Source organism: Oryzias latipes, chromosome 17, assembly GCF_002234675.1.
Source record: "Oryzias latipes chromosome 17, ASM223467v1".
Classification (NCBI taxonomy): domain Eukaryota; kingdom Metazoa; phylum Chordata; class Actinopteri; order Beloniformes; family Adrianichthyidae; genus Oryzias; species Oryzias latipes.
The window spans coordinates 23,328,161-23,348,656 of NC_019875.2; the positions used below are offsets into that span (position 1 = coordinate 23,328,161).

Sequence of the window (20,496 nt, forward strand, 5' to 3'; positions counted from 1 at the left end):
AGTGTGGTGTTAAGAAAAACATGGTTCATTATTGAAGTAAATTGCAGGAATGAAAAAGGCTGTTCTAAATTGTATTCAATAAAATGCACATTTTCAGTGTTTGCAAAGTATTTTTTAGAGTTTATTAGAAGAATATCTGTCACATTTCTGCTGTGTACAAAAACGTTTAAAATACAGTGTTCAGGGATCTTTTTCACAAATTAAACGTGGTTGGCATCCTTCCCACTTTAAACATTCAACTGTCCAATCACCCACACATTAAAATAATGCAGAAGACATTAGATCTGGGGGGGGCAGACGGGGAGCCTGACATTAAATCAACATTACACACTTCAGACCACCATGGTGAGGTTTTATCGAAATGAGAAGATTAAAGAAGTAAAACTTTAAAAATAGAAATGGCTGGCCTAATACTTTAACGGACTTCAGTAAAAGAGACCATCGCAAGAGTCCTTCTGTTTGAAAGGAAAATATTAAATATGGATCCAAACTGGTTTGTCCCAGAGATGCTGATCAGATCAGTCTTCTTGACTGATGTGCACAACACACAACACCACAGACATGATCCACTTTTAACAACACTGGAAAAAAAAAAACACACACACACTAAAGAATCATAAAACGTTGTTGGAGTTTGAGATTCTAATAACCAGACATGATATTCGACTAAACTCACCAGGCCCTAGAATATCAAAGAGCTGTCACCTCCTGTAAAGAGCCGGCAAACCGCCATGACATTTGCCGGAAAACACTGAAATACACCAATGGAGGACACAATGGCTATAATTATGGGTTGTCGTGACAACAAAACTTGTAGGAGAGCCTCTCAGATTGTTTTGCTTTAGACAGAATAATTATGTTTTACCTAAATTGCCTCAGATTCATAGTTGCCAAATAAAAGAAAGAAGAAACAGAGCTAAGAAGAGCCGTCTGACACTCAGCTCCATAGGACAACCTGCCATTCATGTGAGATGTGAAAGAGCGTCGCTCCGACTCGAAAAACAACCACCAAATTGTTCTTCTGTTGCGGATCAGCTGCTTTGAGAAGCAAGACGAGCCCTTCTGCAAAAACAAATACCACACGGCTGTTCGTATGGCACAACCTGAGACGGTTAAACTAAGTCTGATCGGATTCTCCACACAGCAACAGCTCAGACTCTCCTCCACCAATCAAGTGAAATCTTTGCTCCTTCAGCCGTCCTTCTTCAAGTAACCCATGTGTGCGTTGGTGAGGAAGTCACAGGTGGGGATTCTGCTGAGGGCTTGGTGGATGTTCATGGCGGTGATTTCTCTGGGAGCCCTGAAGCAATCCAAATGTGTTAGAATAGAATTAACAACACTACAAATGGGTGTAAGACCTGGACCTATCTGCTCTGCTGACAATGCATTAGTGATAAATAATAAGAACTTAACAAAAACTGAAGGCTTTACTCCATTTGTGGTAAATAGCGGCGATATTCGACAACTAAAATGGACTTGAGTAACATAAAAACTGTTAGGTGGATAAACATGTCCATCCTGCACTGTTCTTTACTCCAATTTTCTTATTTTAATCTAATCAGGGAATATTTTATTGGAAGTTAGGTGACAAAATGATAATAATGAATATTTGTACACTGCAAACTATTTGATAGTACAAAGATTTAAAAATCTTGTTATTAGAAATACAAGACACTGAAACAGGCTTTAAGCCGTTTTAACTTCTTTTTTCTCTACACCTTAAGCTTTTCTCAAAATAGGCAAAGTGGAGCATCTTTTGTCTCCTTTAGGATCTAGAAATATGGAAATTATTGTTGAAATATTTTGCTTTATAATTTTGACTATAGAACAACTTGATTTAAGATAAAAAAACTCAAATTGATTAACTTTAGAAATGTTCAGATATCAAAATACAATATTTTGGAAACAAAGTTTTAAATTTAGGTTCTAAGAATAGTTGTTAGTTTTTATTAAGATGGGACAACTTGTACTTAGATGGTATTCTCATTTTGTTCACATTTTGTTCTGAAATGAGTAATATCCACTGTTTACACTTAATGTTTCACTGTAATCAACATAAACTACAGAAAAACTCAAAAAATACAAACCGTTGACTTAAAATAGCAAACAAAAAAATGTATTAATGCGCTGTATAACATGTCGTTTTAGTAATTCTTACAGCTTTTTCAGCTCACTTTTTGCATTTTTGCACGCTTGTAGTTTTATATTTATAGTTTCTATATTTTGACATCTTATAAAGATTTCTTGTGTAGTAACAATTACTTCCTCCGTGGTTAGATACTTTTACTACTTTGTAGTTATTTTTTCCTTTAGATTAATGTTCTTTTGCTATTTTTAGGCTACCTGTTTTTGCATTATAGACAAAGGGATCAAAAAAGCAGAAAATCCCTAAAAACCATAAAAAATGTGAATACTTGAGCAAGTAGGGAAACACAAAGTGACCTGTTTGGGGGCGTTTTGGAGTAAGAAACAGCCAGAGCTTCCCTCAGGATGTCGCTGGCAAACTGTTCTGTAGCCTGCAGTCAGACACACAAAAGTCATCATTAGTCCCGTACAATAGACGCCTGCTATCTTCTCAGTGTTATTCACAGCAGAAAAGCCATCTTCTGCCACTTTACTTCAAGAAACCCAATGGGTCCCGGTGTTTTCTCATTTTCTCTCTCTTGAATTAGGACAGTTTAGATTCGTATCAGTTTTATTAATGGATTTCTTTTCTGTGCTTTTCAGGCTTGTATAATAGCTGACCTTCAGAATCATAGCTTCCACGACCGGAGCAAACAAATTTTTCTCAACCTCCACCGGCTGAAAGGTCGTTCCGATCTAGAAGAGACAAAGCAGTTGCATTCATTTAGAAGTTCCCAGTTCTAACAGTATAAAATGCCAGAGTGGTGCCTAACCTGCTGAGCAGCTTCACTGACAAACTGGGACGACACAGACGGGCCCAGGAAGAATTTGGGCTCCACGTCCGTTTCCTGTTCCTCCTCTTTGACTTTCAGCTTCTGGCGGGGAGGAGTCACGGCAACGATGTCGATAACTTCATCGTCTGCCTCCTCGGGCTCAGTCTTCAGCAATGCCTGCATCTGCTCCAGGCGCATCATCAGCTCCTCGTAGCCGCTCAGAGTCGACGGGCACTCTGCAGACACACGGCGGACAAATGATTCCGCGCGCAAAAAACTGACATGTGGATAAAATAATTAGTGCCTCATTTTACTAATACAATCATCTGTAGATTAGCAGCTGAACAAAACTGGAATCCAAAGACACGCCCAGGTTTAATGGTAGCTGCTGAAGCAACACATCCTTATGTGGAACTCTCAGGAGGAAATATTGATCCCAGTGAGCTTCTGAGAGCAGAGGGATCCTCGTGTAGATTTCCTCCACAAAGTGGCAAAAGCTCACCGGGTTCATTATCGATTTGAGTGAGAATGTCCTCGATGGATTCGTCGTCATGTCTGTGCTGGGGTTCGGGGTCGGGCGGGGTGTAGCCTCTTTGCCGGCACCACTGCACCACCTCTCTGGTCTTTGGGGGGGTAAGGGCCTGCAGGCGTGGGGAGCGGTCCAGAACGTCCTGGACGACTCGCTTCACGGCCACAGCTCGCTGGAGCTTCAGAGACACAAAGAGAAACTTTGGGAAACAAAACCACAAAATGATCACCCTAAAGATCACCATTGCTGAACCCATTACAGACAGACGTCCAGCCGGAGAGACACGTCTGACCTGACAGAGAAACACCCGGCAAGGAGAAAGCTCTGCAACTCAGAGACAGATGACACAGACAACAAACTACAGATGGGATTTTTTTAGGGATTATCAGAATGATATTGATGTTCTTAACCTGGAAACTGGATGAGTGTTCATAAAAAGCTCCTAAAATCCCTCTCAGGTTGGTGTAAACCAAACCACACAAAAGAACAAAACTGACTTTGAAACACAGTGTTCTGTTGTTTATCGTGGGGGATATGTTCCATAAATAACCTGGGATGGATGTAAGTCGCAAAGTAGGATGTCCAGATGTTTTAAGACCGTAAACAACTCACTGCACACTTTAAACACCTTTTCTCAAGTCTGACATGAACATTTTCACACTATTCTCTCTTGTTTAAACTTTTAAAATTCACAATTTATTTTCAGGATTATAGAATAGAAACAGAGATCTCATCACAAAGATTTAGATAACTCTGTACAGCAGACATGTCACCAAAGATATTGATTGACTGACAAGGCCAACAGCCAATTAGGACACAGAGCACAGTGCGCTTTGAAAAAAAGAAAAAAAGAAAGATGAAGTGAAAGGTGAAGCGCAACAAAGCGAGGGATCACTGTATCCATTCAACTTCATCATTTTAGGATCAGAAGGATCAGAGGGGAGCAGAATATTTTCAGATATTTTCTGGCAGATGTGATTTGTTGAATGGAAGGTTCAGACCAGACTAGTATCCTTTCTAACTGCATCTATGGGTGATTTGGTGCAATAATGTAAAAATGACAAATTTTCATAAAGTTAGAAATGCAGCTCTGTCTAATGACACGTTTCTGCTTTTTCTGACTCACTTCAGTTTTCCTGACAGGTGCAGACATGGAAAGATTTTTAGTTTTTAGAAAAACAATTGATAAGAAGCATAAAGTTACCTCTGATGCTCGCCGCTTGCCAATGTTCCAGGAATAATACTGTTCCATCGAGGAGGCACAAAACTGGTGGGAGTCTTCAGCTAAACACAGAAAAAGAATATTCAGACAGCTGGAGAGAAAAAAAATCTGTGTTCTTTGTTGGATCACCTGGAAAGAAAGCAAACTTACTTTTTTCTGGCACAATTAAAGGGAACTTCTTCACAACAGCAGTCAGCAGCTGCATCATGGTCTCTATGTGCTCAGTGCTGCAACGAAAGTGAGCCAAGTGTAGTTTAACTGTTGTGTTTTGTTTTCTTAATATTCACAAACCATACAAATCAGTTCTACTTAAAAAAAAAACCTGTCTAAACTTTAGGTTTTTTTTATTGTCTAAATGTTATTTTTCTTTTCTGTATTTATCCATTTTTTTATTTATCATTTGACCATAATTGATTATTTTCGGTGTTTGTGTTTTTCTTCTAGTAATTTTGTAAAATTACAGTTTGTATACATTTTATTTTACAAAAAAGGCAGAATTAGACTTGATAAGCTGTTCAACGTAATCCAAAGTCCTTTTCAAACGTTGCTTGTTGTCATTCACCGTGATACTTCTCTTTTAACTCATGGTTTTGAGTGAGTTTTTATTAATTTGACATGTGTAGAGACTACTTCAACTTTCAAACTCTTGTATTATTTGTCACTTTTATTGTAGATTTTGTGTGTTTTTGGTGTTTGTTGTTGGTAAACCTACGACTTTCCCAGCGACTACAGTTGAAAATTAGCTTTGCAGCTAACACTGTTAGCGATTCATACTATTTAAAAATATATGAATTAAAAGGAATAAGAAAAGGCAATAAAAAAACGTTTAAAATATTTTTAGTCTTAGATTAAATGGAAAATTTAAAAGGAGGAGAGCAACTAATATTTTCGGTACTCTATCAGAGTCTGCGGTAAACGTGATGCTAAAACTACGACCCTTCTTTGCATTACTTGATGAGGTCGTGGGCGGCGCTCTCCGCTCCTTGCTCCTGCTTGACCGTGGTGGTGGCTGAGGTAACGTGGACAGAGGTGGGGGCAGCGCCAGCCACTGGGGGCGAAGGGCAGGCTGACACAGATGGACAAGCCCCCGGCTCTGTTTTCACTGTTACAGCAGAGAGCAGAAGCGTTCATTTCCAGCAGAAGATCCAAACCAAATAAACACAAAGAGGAAAGGGAAATGTGAAATGACAGGGAATGGGTGTTACATGATGGGTTCGTTACAATACTTGATTTTTGATATAAAAAAAATATTAAAGTGATTGCATCCTTCCTAAGCCCGACACAGCCTAACCAAATACATTAAAGTATGAAGATGAAGTGAGGATGATCCCCTCTCACCTTGTGCCAGAGGCAGGGCAAGGGAGGGGGGTTGTTGGCTAGCAGGACTTGGGGAGGCTCCAGTCCCAGCTGTTCCAGGGGTTGCTGATGATGAGGAGGAAGCAGTACTGGAGACTGGGCCTTTAGCCACCACTATACACACAGGAAATACACACGGATGGAGCATTTGCCCTTTAGGGAAACAGGCTTTACATGTATGTAGATGAAAGATGAGTGGAAATCATTTAAAGGGTTTTTGTTCCTACATAAACGATGTCTTTCTTCATCTCTATAACCACTTTAACTTTGTCTTATTTGAAGACGGAAATCATTTGTAACTAAAAAGAGGATTTCTCTCTGAAAATCATGCAACTGAAAAGGTTTTTTTTTTTTTTTTAAAGAAAGTCGATGTGAAAGTTTTACCTTTCCCAACAGGCATGAAAATAGTCTGCAGTCCACCAGAAACGCTGCCGACGCTCAGCTGCTTGAGCTGGTTGGCAGGAATAGTTAAGACCGTCTGCTGGGAGCCGGAAGCTCCAGAGTGGATCTTCAGCATCCCTGAAAAACATACGAGGAAAATGTGTGTGTCAGCTCTCCTTCCATGTTCTGTAGCTCTAATATCCAGACAAACAAATGGAGATTAAAACGATAAGCAGACAAGGAACTTTATTGAATGAGGTGTGCGAAATACCATGGAGCATTTGATGCTTAAACACCAGCCAATCAGGAACATGATGGGGGAGAGGAAGAAAACTTTCAAATCAATCTAGTTAAAGAACAACCTAAAAAGTATGAAGCTGTTTTAAATCTACAATTATTCCTAGTCTTTAGTATTCTGGCATCCAAAGATTTATTTTTTTGTTTTATCTAGATTTTCTTTGCGGGTTACAAAGAGAAAAAAACAACTAAAAATAATTTTTGAACCAGTCCTTACTTCATTTTGTGTTTATTTTTAAGCTTCTAGTTACTTGACTTTTACATTTTAACCACTTTTGTTCAGTTTTTTGAACATTTAAAAAAGTGTTATTTATAACTGAACATCGGTTTTAAATGAATACTTGAATCAAACCAATTCAGTATTTTGGCAATTAAACCCAATTCTATCTGTTAATGCTCAATAAAAGTTAGTAACTGTTGCATTAAATCATGTCTATCTACCTGATAGAGTTGCACCAGTCCTTCCTCCTCCAGACGCCACGCCGCTTACTAATGATGCTGCAGAAACCAAGGAGGCGCTGCTGCTTTTGGGTACACTCACTACGGCCCCGACCCCGCCTCCTTTTGACATCCCAACAACAGGCATGCTTGTGACCCCCTTTGCAGCAGAAACTGCCGCGCCAACAGCGGTTTTGGTTCCTGCCGCAGCGATACCAGCCCCTTTCCCAGAGGAGTTCAATGCAGCAGCTTTGGACGTATTCCCGCCTCCAGCAGCACTGGAGTTCTTGGCTGCACTGATTACCGCCGCCTGGTTGGCCGCCACCAGAAGAGACTGCTGCTGAGAGGCCGACTTCCCACTATCAGCCGTCTATGAACACACAAGAGAAACACAACCAGGAAATGAACAAAAACACAAGAACTCATTTAAAGTGGTTCTAACCAAAATACCCCAAATTCAGAACCTCATCTGTGTTTTTAAAAACACAGTGGCTTTTTGCCTTTTAGGGAGGTGTTAGGGTTTCCTTATCTAAACATATCTGTGTTTACACATAAATCTGTGTTTTACTGAGGCACAAAGACTGAATTCTTCAAAGTTTTTTAAGAGAAAAATCCTTTAAAACTAAATTTAAATATGAAGGAATTGCCGTTCAAATTCTTTGTAGAACTGCAGACCACTACAACAACAAAAGAAAGGAAAAAGTTGAATTTTCCGCAGGTGGGTTTGGGCTGTAAAACTAAAAAGAAGATTTAGCAAACATGGCACAGAACAACTTCTCCTCACTCTCAGTTTTTATTGTTGTGCAGCCCTTTGAGTGAGATCTGATGCTCAGGTCACTATGACACCCATGGATTTAACAACAACAGAAGAGCCCTCTGCCCCCACATGCAGCACTGATAACTACTACCTACAGGCGCCAAATATGCTGTAAATCTTTCAATCCCTCCTAAACAAGACAACAAACTCATCTCTGCTTTCAGAGACGGTCAATAATGTCATTCAATATCCAAGAAGCTGCTTATGCTCAAAACATAAAATCTAATTGTTTAGAAGATGCTGACTTTTCTTACATTTTTACAAAAAAATACAAAATGTAAATAAAACTAAAGAAACTTTTGAGATTAACAAGTTTGCTTTACATTGCTATTATTAAATTGTAATGAAGCCAACCTGTTGCTGATTGGCTGCTGCAGTGCTGGCAGGGGTGGAGCTTGAAGTAGTGATGACTCCGCCCGTCATCCTCAGAGTGGTGGTACCCAACTTGGACATGTGACCGGCTCCTGCTGATGTCACGGTCTTGACGGAGCCGTCAGACAGCTTAAGCTGGGCGCCCTGGGTGGAGCCCACCACCTGCCAGTAAAAAAAACACAACGGGGAGGTGTCAAAGGATACACATTTATAACTATTTAGAAATTTATTTAAAACAGGATTTATTTGCACTACAGGATTAAAACATCATGATTAAAGGAATTCAGAGTTGAAAAAAACAATTCCTTAGTTTAGCTCTTTTGGAAAACCTTTTCTGTTTTTTTAAACATTTTATAAAGACTCGCTTCAGGCTGCTTATGAAAATCTTCATGAACAACAGTTTAGCTTAAAAAAAATACTAAAGGTAGCAGTAAAGGCCTGATATCAGGGATGTTCACTCACCTGAGCCAAGATGGCTGCTTTCTGTCCAGCTGTGACCCGAATGGCCTGCTGGGTAGCAGCTGCAGCTGGAGAAGCTGCTGAATGAGCTGCTGAGCTGGCACCCCCCTGTTTCGCAGCCCCCTGCGCTGGCTGCCCAACCAGAAATGTGCCCTTCGAAGCACAAAGTTAGGTTTGGACGTGGGCGTGGGAAGGACAGTAACAGCAGAAGTTACAAAAGGGAAAAATAAACAAGTGCTCTCTCTGAAGGCATATGGATGTTAAAAAAGAACCTCAATGCTTTCCACTGTCCAAACAAGCTGATCTAGAAGTGAACATTAAGCTGAAAATCTGCTGTCGCACTAGAATTTGATCTTAAGCAACTCTGTAAACAGCTAACAAAGCCATACTCAAGAAAAATGAGATTTCAAAGGACATTTTTATTTTCCTATTCTTCCATCTTTTGTGTTGTTGAAAGTGGAGCCCATAGAAGAATTTTTAGAACAAGCAGCAGATAAAAAGCCGGGACAGGGAGCCATTTCTTTACAGAGAAGAACAGGCAGTATTATGAAGAGGGTTCATGAGAATGCATGCAGAAACACACGACTGACAGTCAATAAAGAAACCTTGCTGCTGTGAATTCCAAACAATCTCCAACAGAAATGTAGAACAATGACAATGCTATGTAATTCCAACTACCGTAAATTCCGGACTACAAAGCGCACCCGATTACAAGCCGCACCCACCCACTTTCACGTGTTTAATTAGTTTTACACATACACAAGCCGCGTCAGAGTACAAGCCGAGCATGTGTTAGGCGATATTGTCATCCTGACAGATCACGGCCAGCATCCCAGAGTGAGTGCAATTCATTAGCACATTGTGGGTGGTGCCAGCTTTGCCTCAGGCTCATGTATTTGAGTATCGACATCTGTCAAACAGCATGGACCTCTATTCTGTTCACAAGTTCCTCAGTTATGGTGTTTTTATTTCATTTTTTTTTTTACTTATTGACAATCTAGGTATCATACATAAAATTACAAACAGTAACCATATAATCAACATTACATCCCTCAGTTATGATGAGGAAATTTACATCTGCGATTCCACATTTCCCATGAGTCTTAGGGGCTAAAGGCGGGGCCAATGCCCGGCTCGCCATTCTGTTGTACGTGTTTAAGAATGAGCAAGTATCAGCAGTGCATGGAGGGGTGAACGGGAAAAGCTCTCCTTCCGCTTGTGTCGCGGCAGCGTTATGGGAGTAACAGGGCTGGTTAAAAAACACACCGGTAAAATACAGCAGCGGCGACTGACTGAAAAGCGCGCGCCTCAGCGTGATACGCGCGCCTCAGTGCGGCGCGTGCGTCAGAATTCAGAAGCCTCTGCGCTCCGCTCCCGCCCCGCGCGCTCCTTGTCTCCCCTTCCTATCTACTCTGACACCTCTGGCCAGGGCGGCTTCAAGGAGGAGCACTTCGTCCCCGTTGCGCCGGTGGATGGAGCAAATCGTTTCAGTGCAAAGCAATCGGACTTAATACTGTACGTTTTGTGTATGAGGGGCGGGTGCGTTGTTACGTGGGACTGCCATCGGCCCCGCAGCTCAATCAGCAGGAGATGTCTCCAGCTCACACGGAGGCTGTGAATTTTTCAAAGCAAAATTCCGCTTTTACGGTTTCCTTAGAAACCGTAAATGGAGTGTAAATTCACTCCATGCGCTGTTCTCTCCGTCACGCAGGAAACCGGCTTTTCCAAACCCGTTGGTGACGGTGGACTTTTTTATGCTGCTTTTAACGATTGCTTTTAACTTGAAAGCTTCATCATATTGTAGCGGCGATCACGTGCACGTTGGGTCTAATGGCACCAAAGGGTTCTGGGATGCGGCCGGGCATGCGTGTTTCGTTTTGTTGAACCATGACTGAAGTGTCTAAGACCTGAAGTCAAGTCCATGCTGTTTGGCTGCTTAAAGGTGTGTTGAATATAAATGCCTTGTGCTTGGTGTTAGATAAAGAATTCAAACTATTCACTGAGTTCGAAAGTACGTACATGGCGGCCGCTAATTAAATCCATAAATTAGCCGCGTCACTGAATAAGCCGCAGGGCTGTAAGCGCAGGAAAAAAGTAGCGGCTTGTAGTCCGGAAATTACGGTAGTTATTTATATAAAAAAACAAGAGTGTAACTACCTGTGGGGTCTGTTTAAGGATGTAGGATGTGTAGGACAGGTTTGAAGTAAGATTGCTGGAAGAGGAGCTCTGGGAACCTCCTGCGCCTCCAGAGGAGCTGCTCTGGGACTGCTGACCTTAATTCCACGCAGACGACAGGACATTTTTAAATCAGGTAAACAATCCTATTACACTTTAATATTTAGTAATCAATCAGCTTTGTGGTTCTCAATTCATAAAAGCATAAAACTAAGATTGATAAAGTGAATTGTTGGACAAAAGTACAAACAAAGCAGCTATTTAAAACTAATAGGATAATAAGTGTGTAGTATAACTGAAACAGATCTAAATAATGTGGAGGTTTCTTTGTACTTAAAGGCATAAACATAAGTTTGAGGATGTCTTACTTGCACTAGATGCTCGGAGAATGGCTCCCTGTGGTATCAGCAGCAGCTTTCCTTTCCCTGATGGGTTCTTACTGTTGGTCGTCAGATAAAGTTTGGTGCCAGGAGGCAAATTGGCCAAATTCGCCAAGTTGTTGGCTGGAAGCTGCAGAGTAGCCATTACTGTAAAAAATACAAAAGACGGTGTACAGATCAAGGTAAAAGGAAGAAGGGTGTAAAACCAAAAGTGTCTGATTTTTCAGAAAGGTGTTTATTTACAATTCAAGGTTTACAATATTACAGAATCTAAATGTTTGAGATAAAAAGAGCTAATTTCCTATAAGCTAAGATGTAAAGGTTTATCATAGTGAATCTAAATGTCAGTCATGTCTGTGAGTTCAAACCTCCACTTTTGCCCCCTGAACCACCAGCTGTCTTGGCGCCGCCCTGCTGGCCTGACAAGGCGCTGCCTCCACTGACGATGGCTTTAGCAACTCCCTGAGCCAAAACCTGCTTGCCTCCCATCACTTTGGAACCGGGGTTGCCCTTGGCAACCAGAATTTGCCCACTGCTGATGGCAACTTGCTTAACCGAAGATTGAAGTGTGGAGCCAACAGGAATCCCCAACATCTACAAAGAGAAGAAGGGGAGAGAGAAACAAATGAAAAGAAATGTTTAGGAGTTACTGTGTTTGGGAATGAAAAATAATGATGAGTGAGAGCAAGAAAAAAAAGACTGCAGTACTTGATCTTTCAAAAGTTTAAAGCCTGAAACAAGTTTTTAAAACATTATAGATCTTATTTTTCCTTGTTCCGTCAAATCTCATCAGACTGTTTTCTTTTGGGATCTGGAAGCTAAACTTGGCTTTTTGGACGCAATTCAGGTAGATCCTCCTGGTTACTGTCTGGATCTATGCAGGAATGTCTGACCTTGCTTGTTGTGGACCCTGTGGCTCCTCCGGCCTGTTTCTGAGCCGTCATGGAGATCATGTGACCTCCTTTCATTGCAACCAACTGGTGAGCTGCTGCAGCAGAAGGTTGCTGCTGGCTGGTTACCGTGGAAACCATCTGCTGCTGCTGCGCTGTTGAAACTTCCCCTGGCTCCTGTTTGATAATAACCTGAACAAGAAACACAAGAAATGTTTTAAAAGATGACTGTTCTTGCAAAAAATAACAGTCGCTTTTGTGAACATGTCGAAGAATGTTGGACTAAACGGTGACAGGACTAAAACTGTATTAGAAGAGAATTTCAAAGTAAAATCACAGAATAATCAAAAGGATGGCAACAAGTGGCAGCGCAATCACTTTACTGCAGGCTGTCAAGACATTTGGTGTGAAGCTGAACCGAGTAATTCTCTCTACAGAGCTTCCCACACCCCCACCCCCATCTTCACAAAGATGCCCTATTTAAATAGCTGCTGAAGGGCTCACATCTGCAGAAGGCAGTTCCCCAGCCTACTATTAATACACACTGCTTTGCTGGAGAGGCAAATGCTACAGGGACAGGCTGGAGGATGGATAAATCCCTCAAAAAAATGTGCTTTCGTCTAAAACGTGGCTAACTCACCTTCACTCCTGAGGACAGCAAGGTGCCGGTGTGAACTTTAGGTGCTGGGGAGCGTGTGCCTTGACCCTGTTTGCTTGTAGGGCTTCCTATGTAACAGAATATGGACAAAAATGAGCAATAACTTTATTGATAATGCTAAAGCGGACATTTAACTGCACTCCATGTAGAAGTAGAGCTGCAGGTTCGGAGAATCGACCCCACCCCCCCATGACACTCATATCAACATAATCCTGAGGGAAATCATTACTACCGCTCCAATCCCAAAACTAGATCTGACTGATGTTTGAACTCGTGGAGGAAGCGTAGGAGTGTCTAAGTGGATATAATAGCACAACATAAGAGAAAGAGCTCCAATGGTGCAATGGTTACCCAAGTTTCTGATGTGTAAAATAGATCTGTGATCATGAAGCAGCCTGCACTCCATGGAGCAAAAAAGTACTTCTAATTCATCTTTTCTCAAAAGAGCAAAAGGATTTTTAAGATGTTCTCCTGCCCTGATCATGAACTACCACAGCGCTGTTGCCATGGTAATCTCAGAGCCAGCAGCTATTCTGCTGTTTCACCTCACGTCACTCATTAGAAAACGAAACCCACAGACAAAAATACTATCAAATATTTTTTAAAATATTAAAGAGAAGAACAGACAAGAGGCTTTGGGTGCAGAGATGTGCAGAAAAAAAATCTTCCAGATTTGATCATTTGCTGTACTTTCCATTCTCTGTAGCCATTAAACGTTTTCAAGGGCATCTTAGAGGTTTGCTTTTAAACTCTGTGGAGCATCGGCAGCACTGACAAAAAGATTTGTACCTGTGGGCCCAGCAGACGAGGAAGTCATGCCGATCATTTGGCCAGGTTTGTCTACTATGATATAAGGGTTGTTGAGCACAGAGGAGCCATCCTTGGTGTGAGCGGGGGTGGAGGCGATGGGTGTGCGAGGCAGGGGAGAGTGGCTTGGGGTGGAGATGGGGGAGCCTATAGATGAGAAGATGTACCAGTAAACAGATACAGAGTAAATCTTTTGGTGTTTTATATGTCAAAGATATTGGAGGAATTGAAATGGAAGAGAACTTGAGGGCTAAGATAGTCTAAAGAACATCAACTGTTAATCACACCAATTTCATGAAATATTTTAAGCTTTTAACACCTCTAAATTTGACTGTTCTTTTTCATGGGGTGCTTTTTTTTGGCAGCTCATCTAGGACTTCATTACTGGACCTCCTCATCAGATGTCTCCTTTAGCTCTTAAGGGGGTAGGCTTTCCCAAGAGAACACTCCTAACCATAATCAGTCCATTCTGGAGCCCTACGTGTCTAAACTGCATCATGACCCGATACCAGACAGTTGGTATTTTGGGTACCCAACATTTATGATCTCAGATGAGGGTTAGAACATAAAAGACAAAAAAAGGTTATATATTCAATTTATTAATGACAAAAAAAATCACTTTTCTTAAGAAAAGTGTCTTTTCACTTAATTGTTGTTTGTAATTTGGTGGTAAATTTATCAAATAAATGCTTTATTACATGTGAAACACTGACATAATGAAATATTTTATTTTAGTGACTAAGCTCAACTTCTGAATAGGGCAGATATAGCTGCTATAAAAAAAACTGATGGAGACACTTGCCTGAAACTATTTTACAGCTCATGGTGATGGGTTGGAACAGTTTCCCAGGAGATTCAGCGGGACTGGGTGGCTGTCCTTGAGGGACTATCTTACAGCTGGCTGTGATTGGTTGGAAGGCAGAGTTGCCATGGGAACCCAAAGTAACCCTGTCACCAGTTTTGGGACGTGTTGGAGTGCGCTCACCAGCAGCAAGAGAAAGACCTGAACTAAGAGCAACTGCAGCACTTCCCACTTCTGCTTTAATCAAACCTGGAGACAGGAGGAGAGACTGCTTTAAAACTTTGTTTCTACCTCGTCTAAAGTCGGCACAAAGCAGTTGGCATAATGTTATCTAGATCATCATATCTTTCACAATAAAGACTTTCATCTAGGATAGACTGGGGATAATGAAAATGCACGTAAGGTGCATCAAAACAAACAGACATAGATGGTGGATCAACCTGAAACTGCATTGTCAAAAATCCACCCATAGGACTTTTAAGTCGCCTCTCTAGCAGTTCTGATTTACCCCATAAGGCTAAAATCCTTCAATGCGATCCATTTTCATGGTCATGTTCCAAAGCTATTTTTGTGTCTGTTTTTGTACCTTTGTCTACACTGCCGTCATGGGAGATGGGGGAAGCAGATCGTCCGCGACTCTGGGCAAAGCTGGAGGCTGACAAAGGACTGGCTGTTCCTTGCGTCACCTTGGAGGAAGACGACTGAAAGTAGTAATCTTCCCCAAGAGAGTCTCTGTGGAGCTCCACATCAACCACCTGGAATAGGAATAGCGGTGTGTGACTGCAAAAGCCTGAGCGGAGAAGTCAAAACAGGAAATGTTGCAGGAATCCAGGACTTACAGTTTCTGCCCCAAGGGTCTGAAGTCCAGTGTACGTTCTGTCCAGCTGCGAAAAACCCCAAGAAAAGGTCAACAATAAACAGGTGCTGACTTATTCTCTTAGCTACAAATGTAAATATGCCAATAAGTCAGAATGACTTATTGGCATAGTTGCAAGACCAACTATCTGGTTGCCTGGAGGAGACTTGGTCAAACTGGATATGGAAGGTGGAAGTATTTGATGAGATCTGACCTTAAGCTGGTGAATGATGTCAATACGTTTGTTGCGAGGGTCTTTGAAGTGGATCTGGATCCTGACAGGAAACTCCCCCCAGCCACGACGCGTTAAATGAAAGGGGGACTCACTGAGAAAAGAGATGTGCTTACAGTCATTCCAAGAAAAATCGAATTGAATCCCAATTAATGCTTTTAGTGTAAGGGATTCATCTAACACAAACAAACACAAGTTAGTTAAAGTCCCACTCTGATCATCTTATGTTCTATTTTTTAAATCGTTCTCGGTGGTCTTTTATTTATGATTAAGCTGAGTTGTTTTCTAAGGCATAGTTTCTGCAGAGCGGCAGTAGTTCATTAGAAATTCCCCTCACCTAACATTACTGGCGAGCAATTTAGAAGCTATTCAGCCGTACAGTTTTGAGGCAGATGCCAAATAGGGAAAGGAAGACTTACGAGGATCTAGTCGTTTACAAGTGGATGCATCAGAATGAAGTGGAGAAGGGAGCCCCGTGTTTTCTACTTAAAAAATAAGGTCTATTACAAAAGGCATTTTTTCGTTTGCTCCCGATTCACAACAACTTGAATACAGAAATCCTCAGAAATGTAATTTTAAGTTTAAAAGTTCTTTTAATATGTCCTCAATCCTCAGAAAAATGCCACAAGAATGTTAAAAACACAATTTCGAGATGGCATTTAACTACAGAAACAAGATGTATGTTAGAATTTCCAAAGTCTTTTAAGGCTTGTTTCCTTTACTTTGACACATCCGCTCATCTACATTTATGCCGTGTTCAGTCAGACTCAGCCGGTGAGTCAGTCAGTCATGAGAGGCTCATGAACGGCTGTAGCAGCAGTGTGAGTGCATCTTCAGCTCAAAGAGTTGCCAAACTTGAGATATCTACATTAAAATTGCAACCGTTTTGTTGATTCATAAAAAACAGGTAATTTGAGCGAAGGCAATGTAAACAACAACTAATTTAAACATGTGAGAGTCATGTTGAGGATAACGTTTGAAATGCAAAATGAGCAGCATTTCCTCCTAATCGATGGCCTCATTAAGCCTCAATTGAGACCCGAGTTTCTTTTGAAATTAGGCTGCATGAGCTGCAAGATCAAACAATGCACAAGGGGGCGGTATTTACTAAATTATATTTTTCGCTACATTTTTCCACACAAACTGATAAATCACATGTCAGGAGGTGATGAAGAGTTTGATATGCCTTTTAATTTGTGCAAGAGGTTTGTGGAAGGAGGAAATGCAAACCACTGACTCAGAGTCTTCCTGTGACAGGGGAGTAAATATTGATAAAAAATACTGAAACAAAGCATGGAATCATATCACCGCTGCCTTTCTTGCAGTTATTGTTGCCTCGGGTGATCAGAGAGAAGCTTACCCTGATTTTGTAAAAATACTACCTATGTTAGAAAAACATGAACCACAAGGGCGTACAATTTAGTTCACATAAAGTTACAAACCTGACTTCCACAAGGTCGTTCGGTTTGTAGCTGGGGTGCAAGAAGAACCAGACTTTCTTTACAAAGTGGTCGATGCTGGGTTCCCTCCGAGAGCCTCGGACGTAAACCATCCATTTGTGGGTGGACTGATCACTCTCTTCCCGCTTATCTGGAGGAATGTACCTGAAAGAGTAGAGAAGCAAACAGAGCCAGAAATTATTCAGGCTCTACAAGCCTTATGGGATAGTTTAAGTGCTAAGATGTTATTGAAAAATTCAGGTACAGACATAAAAAAAGACTGAGGAATGTTTTAAGTGCCAAATAAAATAACATAACAAGTGACAACAAATAGCTTGGAAAGATGAGCATTTATCAGATAATACAAGCATAACAGCTAAAAACTAAAATTATTAATATTAAAATTATTAAAATCATTTTTTCTCATGTTCATCTAGAGTCTGTAAAAAGCAAAAAATGTCAACAAAGCAGAGGTCTTTCGACATGTTTAAAGAGCACATTAATGTGTCCATCTAAAGATGAATTAAGTGGTCTGAGCTCTCTGGATTCCCTTTGGCCAATTAGAAAAAATAAAACTTGTTTTACATCTTTATCAAGACTGGGCTTGTAGCAGAAAAGAGATGTGGTTCAATATTTTGAGAGGAAGCTCTTACACAAGACCATGTTAGACAAAAAACAACTCTGTTGTACTGTTTGCTCTATTATTGAATACATTCTAACAACTGTAGGCATTGTTTTTAAATGCCTTGTCTGCACTTAAATGGATTTATACACGGAACAGTGAAGCTCTGCTGATTTAATGAGTCTAAAACACACAAAAACAGGAGCACAGTCTCAATAAACCAAAACATCAAATGCAACCAATGCCAGTTTAATGACATGTTCAAAGAAATCCTACAACACACCAAAGTTAGATAGAAAGAGCTGATAAAACACAATGTTATGATAAAAGTCTCATTTCTGAACTCAGGCTAGCACCAAAAAAGAGAGATTTCAGTCAAAAACAAACATTTAAATTGCAAATAAAAAGCCAACAAAATGAAACATTAAACACGGTTCACTGTCAGAGACATGGATGTATGATTAATCATTCATTTGAAATCTAAACTATATACTTGAAAAGAAGCAAGAAAATGTTCCTAATTTAGCAATATCAAAGGTTTTCATTTAGTTTAAATTTTACTAATAAATGTTATTTTGAATGTATTCCAACAAAAGCTTTCAGAGCGAGTTACTGTTGCGGGAAATCTCAACCCCGTCTACCATGCAGACCAAAAACCTGCCCCCAATATCATCTCTGATACCACAAAAACAGCAGTCAGACTATAGATGACAAATAAACAGCCTGACCAGGCAGTTCTTATCACACATGCAAAAAGTACATCTGTGATTCCAAAAAAAGCTTTTGATGTGCAGTGTTTGGCTACATACTTGGATACGTTCCCCACGACGATTGTCTTTTTTACGTAGAGTCTAGAAGCTTCGTCTCCAGTTGTGAGGTAGGTCACCCGCTGCTCCGCTCCAATGGTTGAAGGCACACCAAATGTGTCCTACGTCATAAAAGGAAAATCTACCAGTCTTAAAGAAAGGCCATGAGACCATTCTGCAGCCTTCAAACAACCAACAAAAAACCTACTTTTCCTGTGTTGCGTCCAGGTCTGCGCACCTGCCTGCTGCCCTCCTCTCTCCACGCTCCTTCTCCGTTCCTCTCCGCTCCGTCTCCTTGCTGTGAGAGGGACTCGGACTCTGACTGGACCAGAGAAGGGGTTTCAGAGCCTTGGTTTACTGGTGAGGAAGACCGTGATGGAGGCTCCAGGAACCGTCGAATGGCTGGATGGTTTAACACAGCTGGATCACTTTTAGGTGCATGCTAGAACATACAAAAATATATATAAATAGATGACCTGCTGCAAATCCATACCCCCACAATAAAAGTGACTGACCACAAATCAAACGCAAATAAATACCTCAGGGACTTTAGTTATTCCAGCACTGGCATAATAATTGGCAACTATACAAGCCCGCAACCTGTCCATCATCTTCCTGGCCTCGTTTAAGCGCTACAATAACCATAAAAAGTGCAAACCAATCAAAATGTTAAACAAATGGACTTATTTCTTTTGTGTCGTTCACAAACATGAACACAGTTCAAATACCTGGCTAATCACATCTATCTCGTGCTCTTTGTTCTTCATTTCCAAAGAAAACTGCTCCTTAATGATGGTTTCGATCTTCTGAATCGTCGCTTCTCGAGCTGCAAGCGCACCAAAAGCAAAAAAATAAATGAATAAAACAAAAAAAAACGGTTGAAATTAAATCCAGAGAGATAGGTGGTTATGAGCAAAACATGCAAAGCAGACGTCACATAAGGAGTTGGATTTGCTTACCATCGTGCTCAGCAGTTTTATTTCTTTTGTTATTTCGGACCTGTGAAATGTCTTCATAGTCTGGGTCGGTTCCTTCTATTTTTCGTTTCATTCCTGACATGTCTGTCTTTGAATGAGAACAGAAATTGAGAAATGCACTTAAAACATTAGCTACGACGACTAGCTAGCTAGCTGCAAAGTAACTTGTTAGCATGACAGATTTTCCTTCCTCCGCAGAAATATGTGCTATGAACTACTCAGTTATTTGTACCGTGAATACAATTAAACCAGTATGAGAAATTAACCCACAACACACTGCCCTGGGTGTTTTCAATAAATCCAAACAAGTCGCTCGACCAGAGTCCAGACACAGCACCAACAACAACACTTAGCTACTACTACTACTGCAGTTTTGTTTGCTAATTTTAGCCAAAATTAGCACAGTTCATAAAGATTTTGACTTTAAATGCAGACTTACTGCAGGGCCTTATGCTGAAAAGTATCTTGGAAAATGTTTGTCGTTATGCTTTAGCTCCACATTCATTCAACACTCGTGCTATGGAAATAATTAAATCTCAGGGGCGCTCCTTCTTCTTCTTCTACTATGTTTACTAATCTCCAAAAGGTGGCATCACTGCCCCCTGCTGGGTGCTTTTTCCACAACAGTTTTTGTTGCATTTAACAAAACAGCCGCTAGGAAGCGCAGTTCTTTGAAACCATAGCCATTAACGTAAAAGAATGAAGACAAACTAACACACCGTATTTCTTAGGAAAAGGGAAGTATAATTTCCGAGCCAAAGGCATAACTTGTTTATCAAGCTGTGTAGGTTGCTGGACCAGATATTCAGAACAAACGTGAAAATAAGGTGTTTATTATCTGTTGAACCTCATGACAACAATGCAATGCTCAAGTCATCTCTTCAGCTTTTTGGCCTTAATCTTATCAGTTCCTGATAATTCCAACATTTACTAGTCATGCATTCGGCTTTGTCATGACGAAACCTGAAAGTAAAAAAAAAAAAGGGGGGGGGGGGGTACGTTATTAGCAAAAGGAACAACAAGGAACACTGAAACACTGAAAAAAGTGTATGAAAGAAGAAGCTAATATATCTATTCAAGGTTT

At 40.7% G+C, this 20,496-nt stretch overlaps 1 protein-coding gene across 4 annotated transcripts; it reads right to left on the bottom strand.

Annotated features, from left to right (window-relative positions):
• Window positions 1–96: 96 nt before the first annotated feature.
• Window positions 97–19,980, bottom strand: yeats2 (YEATS domain containing 2). Of its 4 annotated transcripts, none has more exons than XM_020711048.2 (30): window positions 19,852–19,980; window positions 19,395–19,500; window positions 19,164–19,261; window positions 18,975–19,067; window positions 18,644–18,877; window positions 18,439–18,557; window positions 17,011–17,172; window positions 15,551–15,662; window positions 15,320–15,364; window positions 15,067–15,235; window positions 14,664–14,729; window positions 13,661–13,825; window positions 12,854–12,939; window positions 12,217–12,405; window positions 11,692–11,917; window positions 11,312–11,470; window positions 10,926–11,041; window positions 8,772–8,921; window positions 8,292–8,471; window positions 7,124–7,490; window positions 6,389–6,523; window positions 5,987–6,118; window positions 5,600–5,750; window positions 4,799–4,875; window positions 4,631–4,710; window positions 3,400–3,604; window positions 2,898–3,133; window positions 2,746–2,820; window positions 2,443–2,516; window positions 97–1,300 (listed from the first exon to the last, which is right to left on the bottom strand). In XM_020711048.2, the coding sequence occupies exons 2-30, from the start codon at window positions 19,492–19,494 to the stop codon at window positions 1,192–1,194; spliced, it is 4,110 nt and encodes a 1,369-aa protein (XP_020566707.1). In that variant the 5' UTR covers window positions 19,495–19,500; window positions 19,852–19,980; the 3' UTR covers window positions 97–1,191. The 4 variants fall into 4 exon arrangements, with proteins under 4 accessions (XP_020566707.1, XP_004079378.1, XP_023820772.1 ...); XM_004079330.4 differs by having other exon boundaries at window positions 14,481–14,729; XM_023965004.1 differs by lacking the exon at window positions 14,664–14,729.
• Between the last annotated feature and the right edge of the window lie 516 nt (window positions 19,981–20,496).

Coding starts and splice junctions, on each gene's coding strand:
- yeats2 (XM_004079330.4), bottom strand. CDS start 19,494: ATGTCAGGAATGAAACGAAAAATAGAAGGAACCGACCCAGACTATGAA. Junction 14,730..15,066: donor TGACGGCAGTGTAGACAAAG/GTACAAAAACAG, acceptor TCCTGTCTCCAG/GTTTGATTAAAGCAGAAGTG. Junction 8,922..10,925: donor TCCTTAAACAGACCCCACAG/GTAGTTACACTC, acceptor TGTGCTTCGAAG/GGCACATTTCTGGTTGGGCA.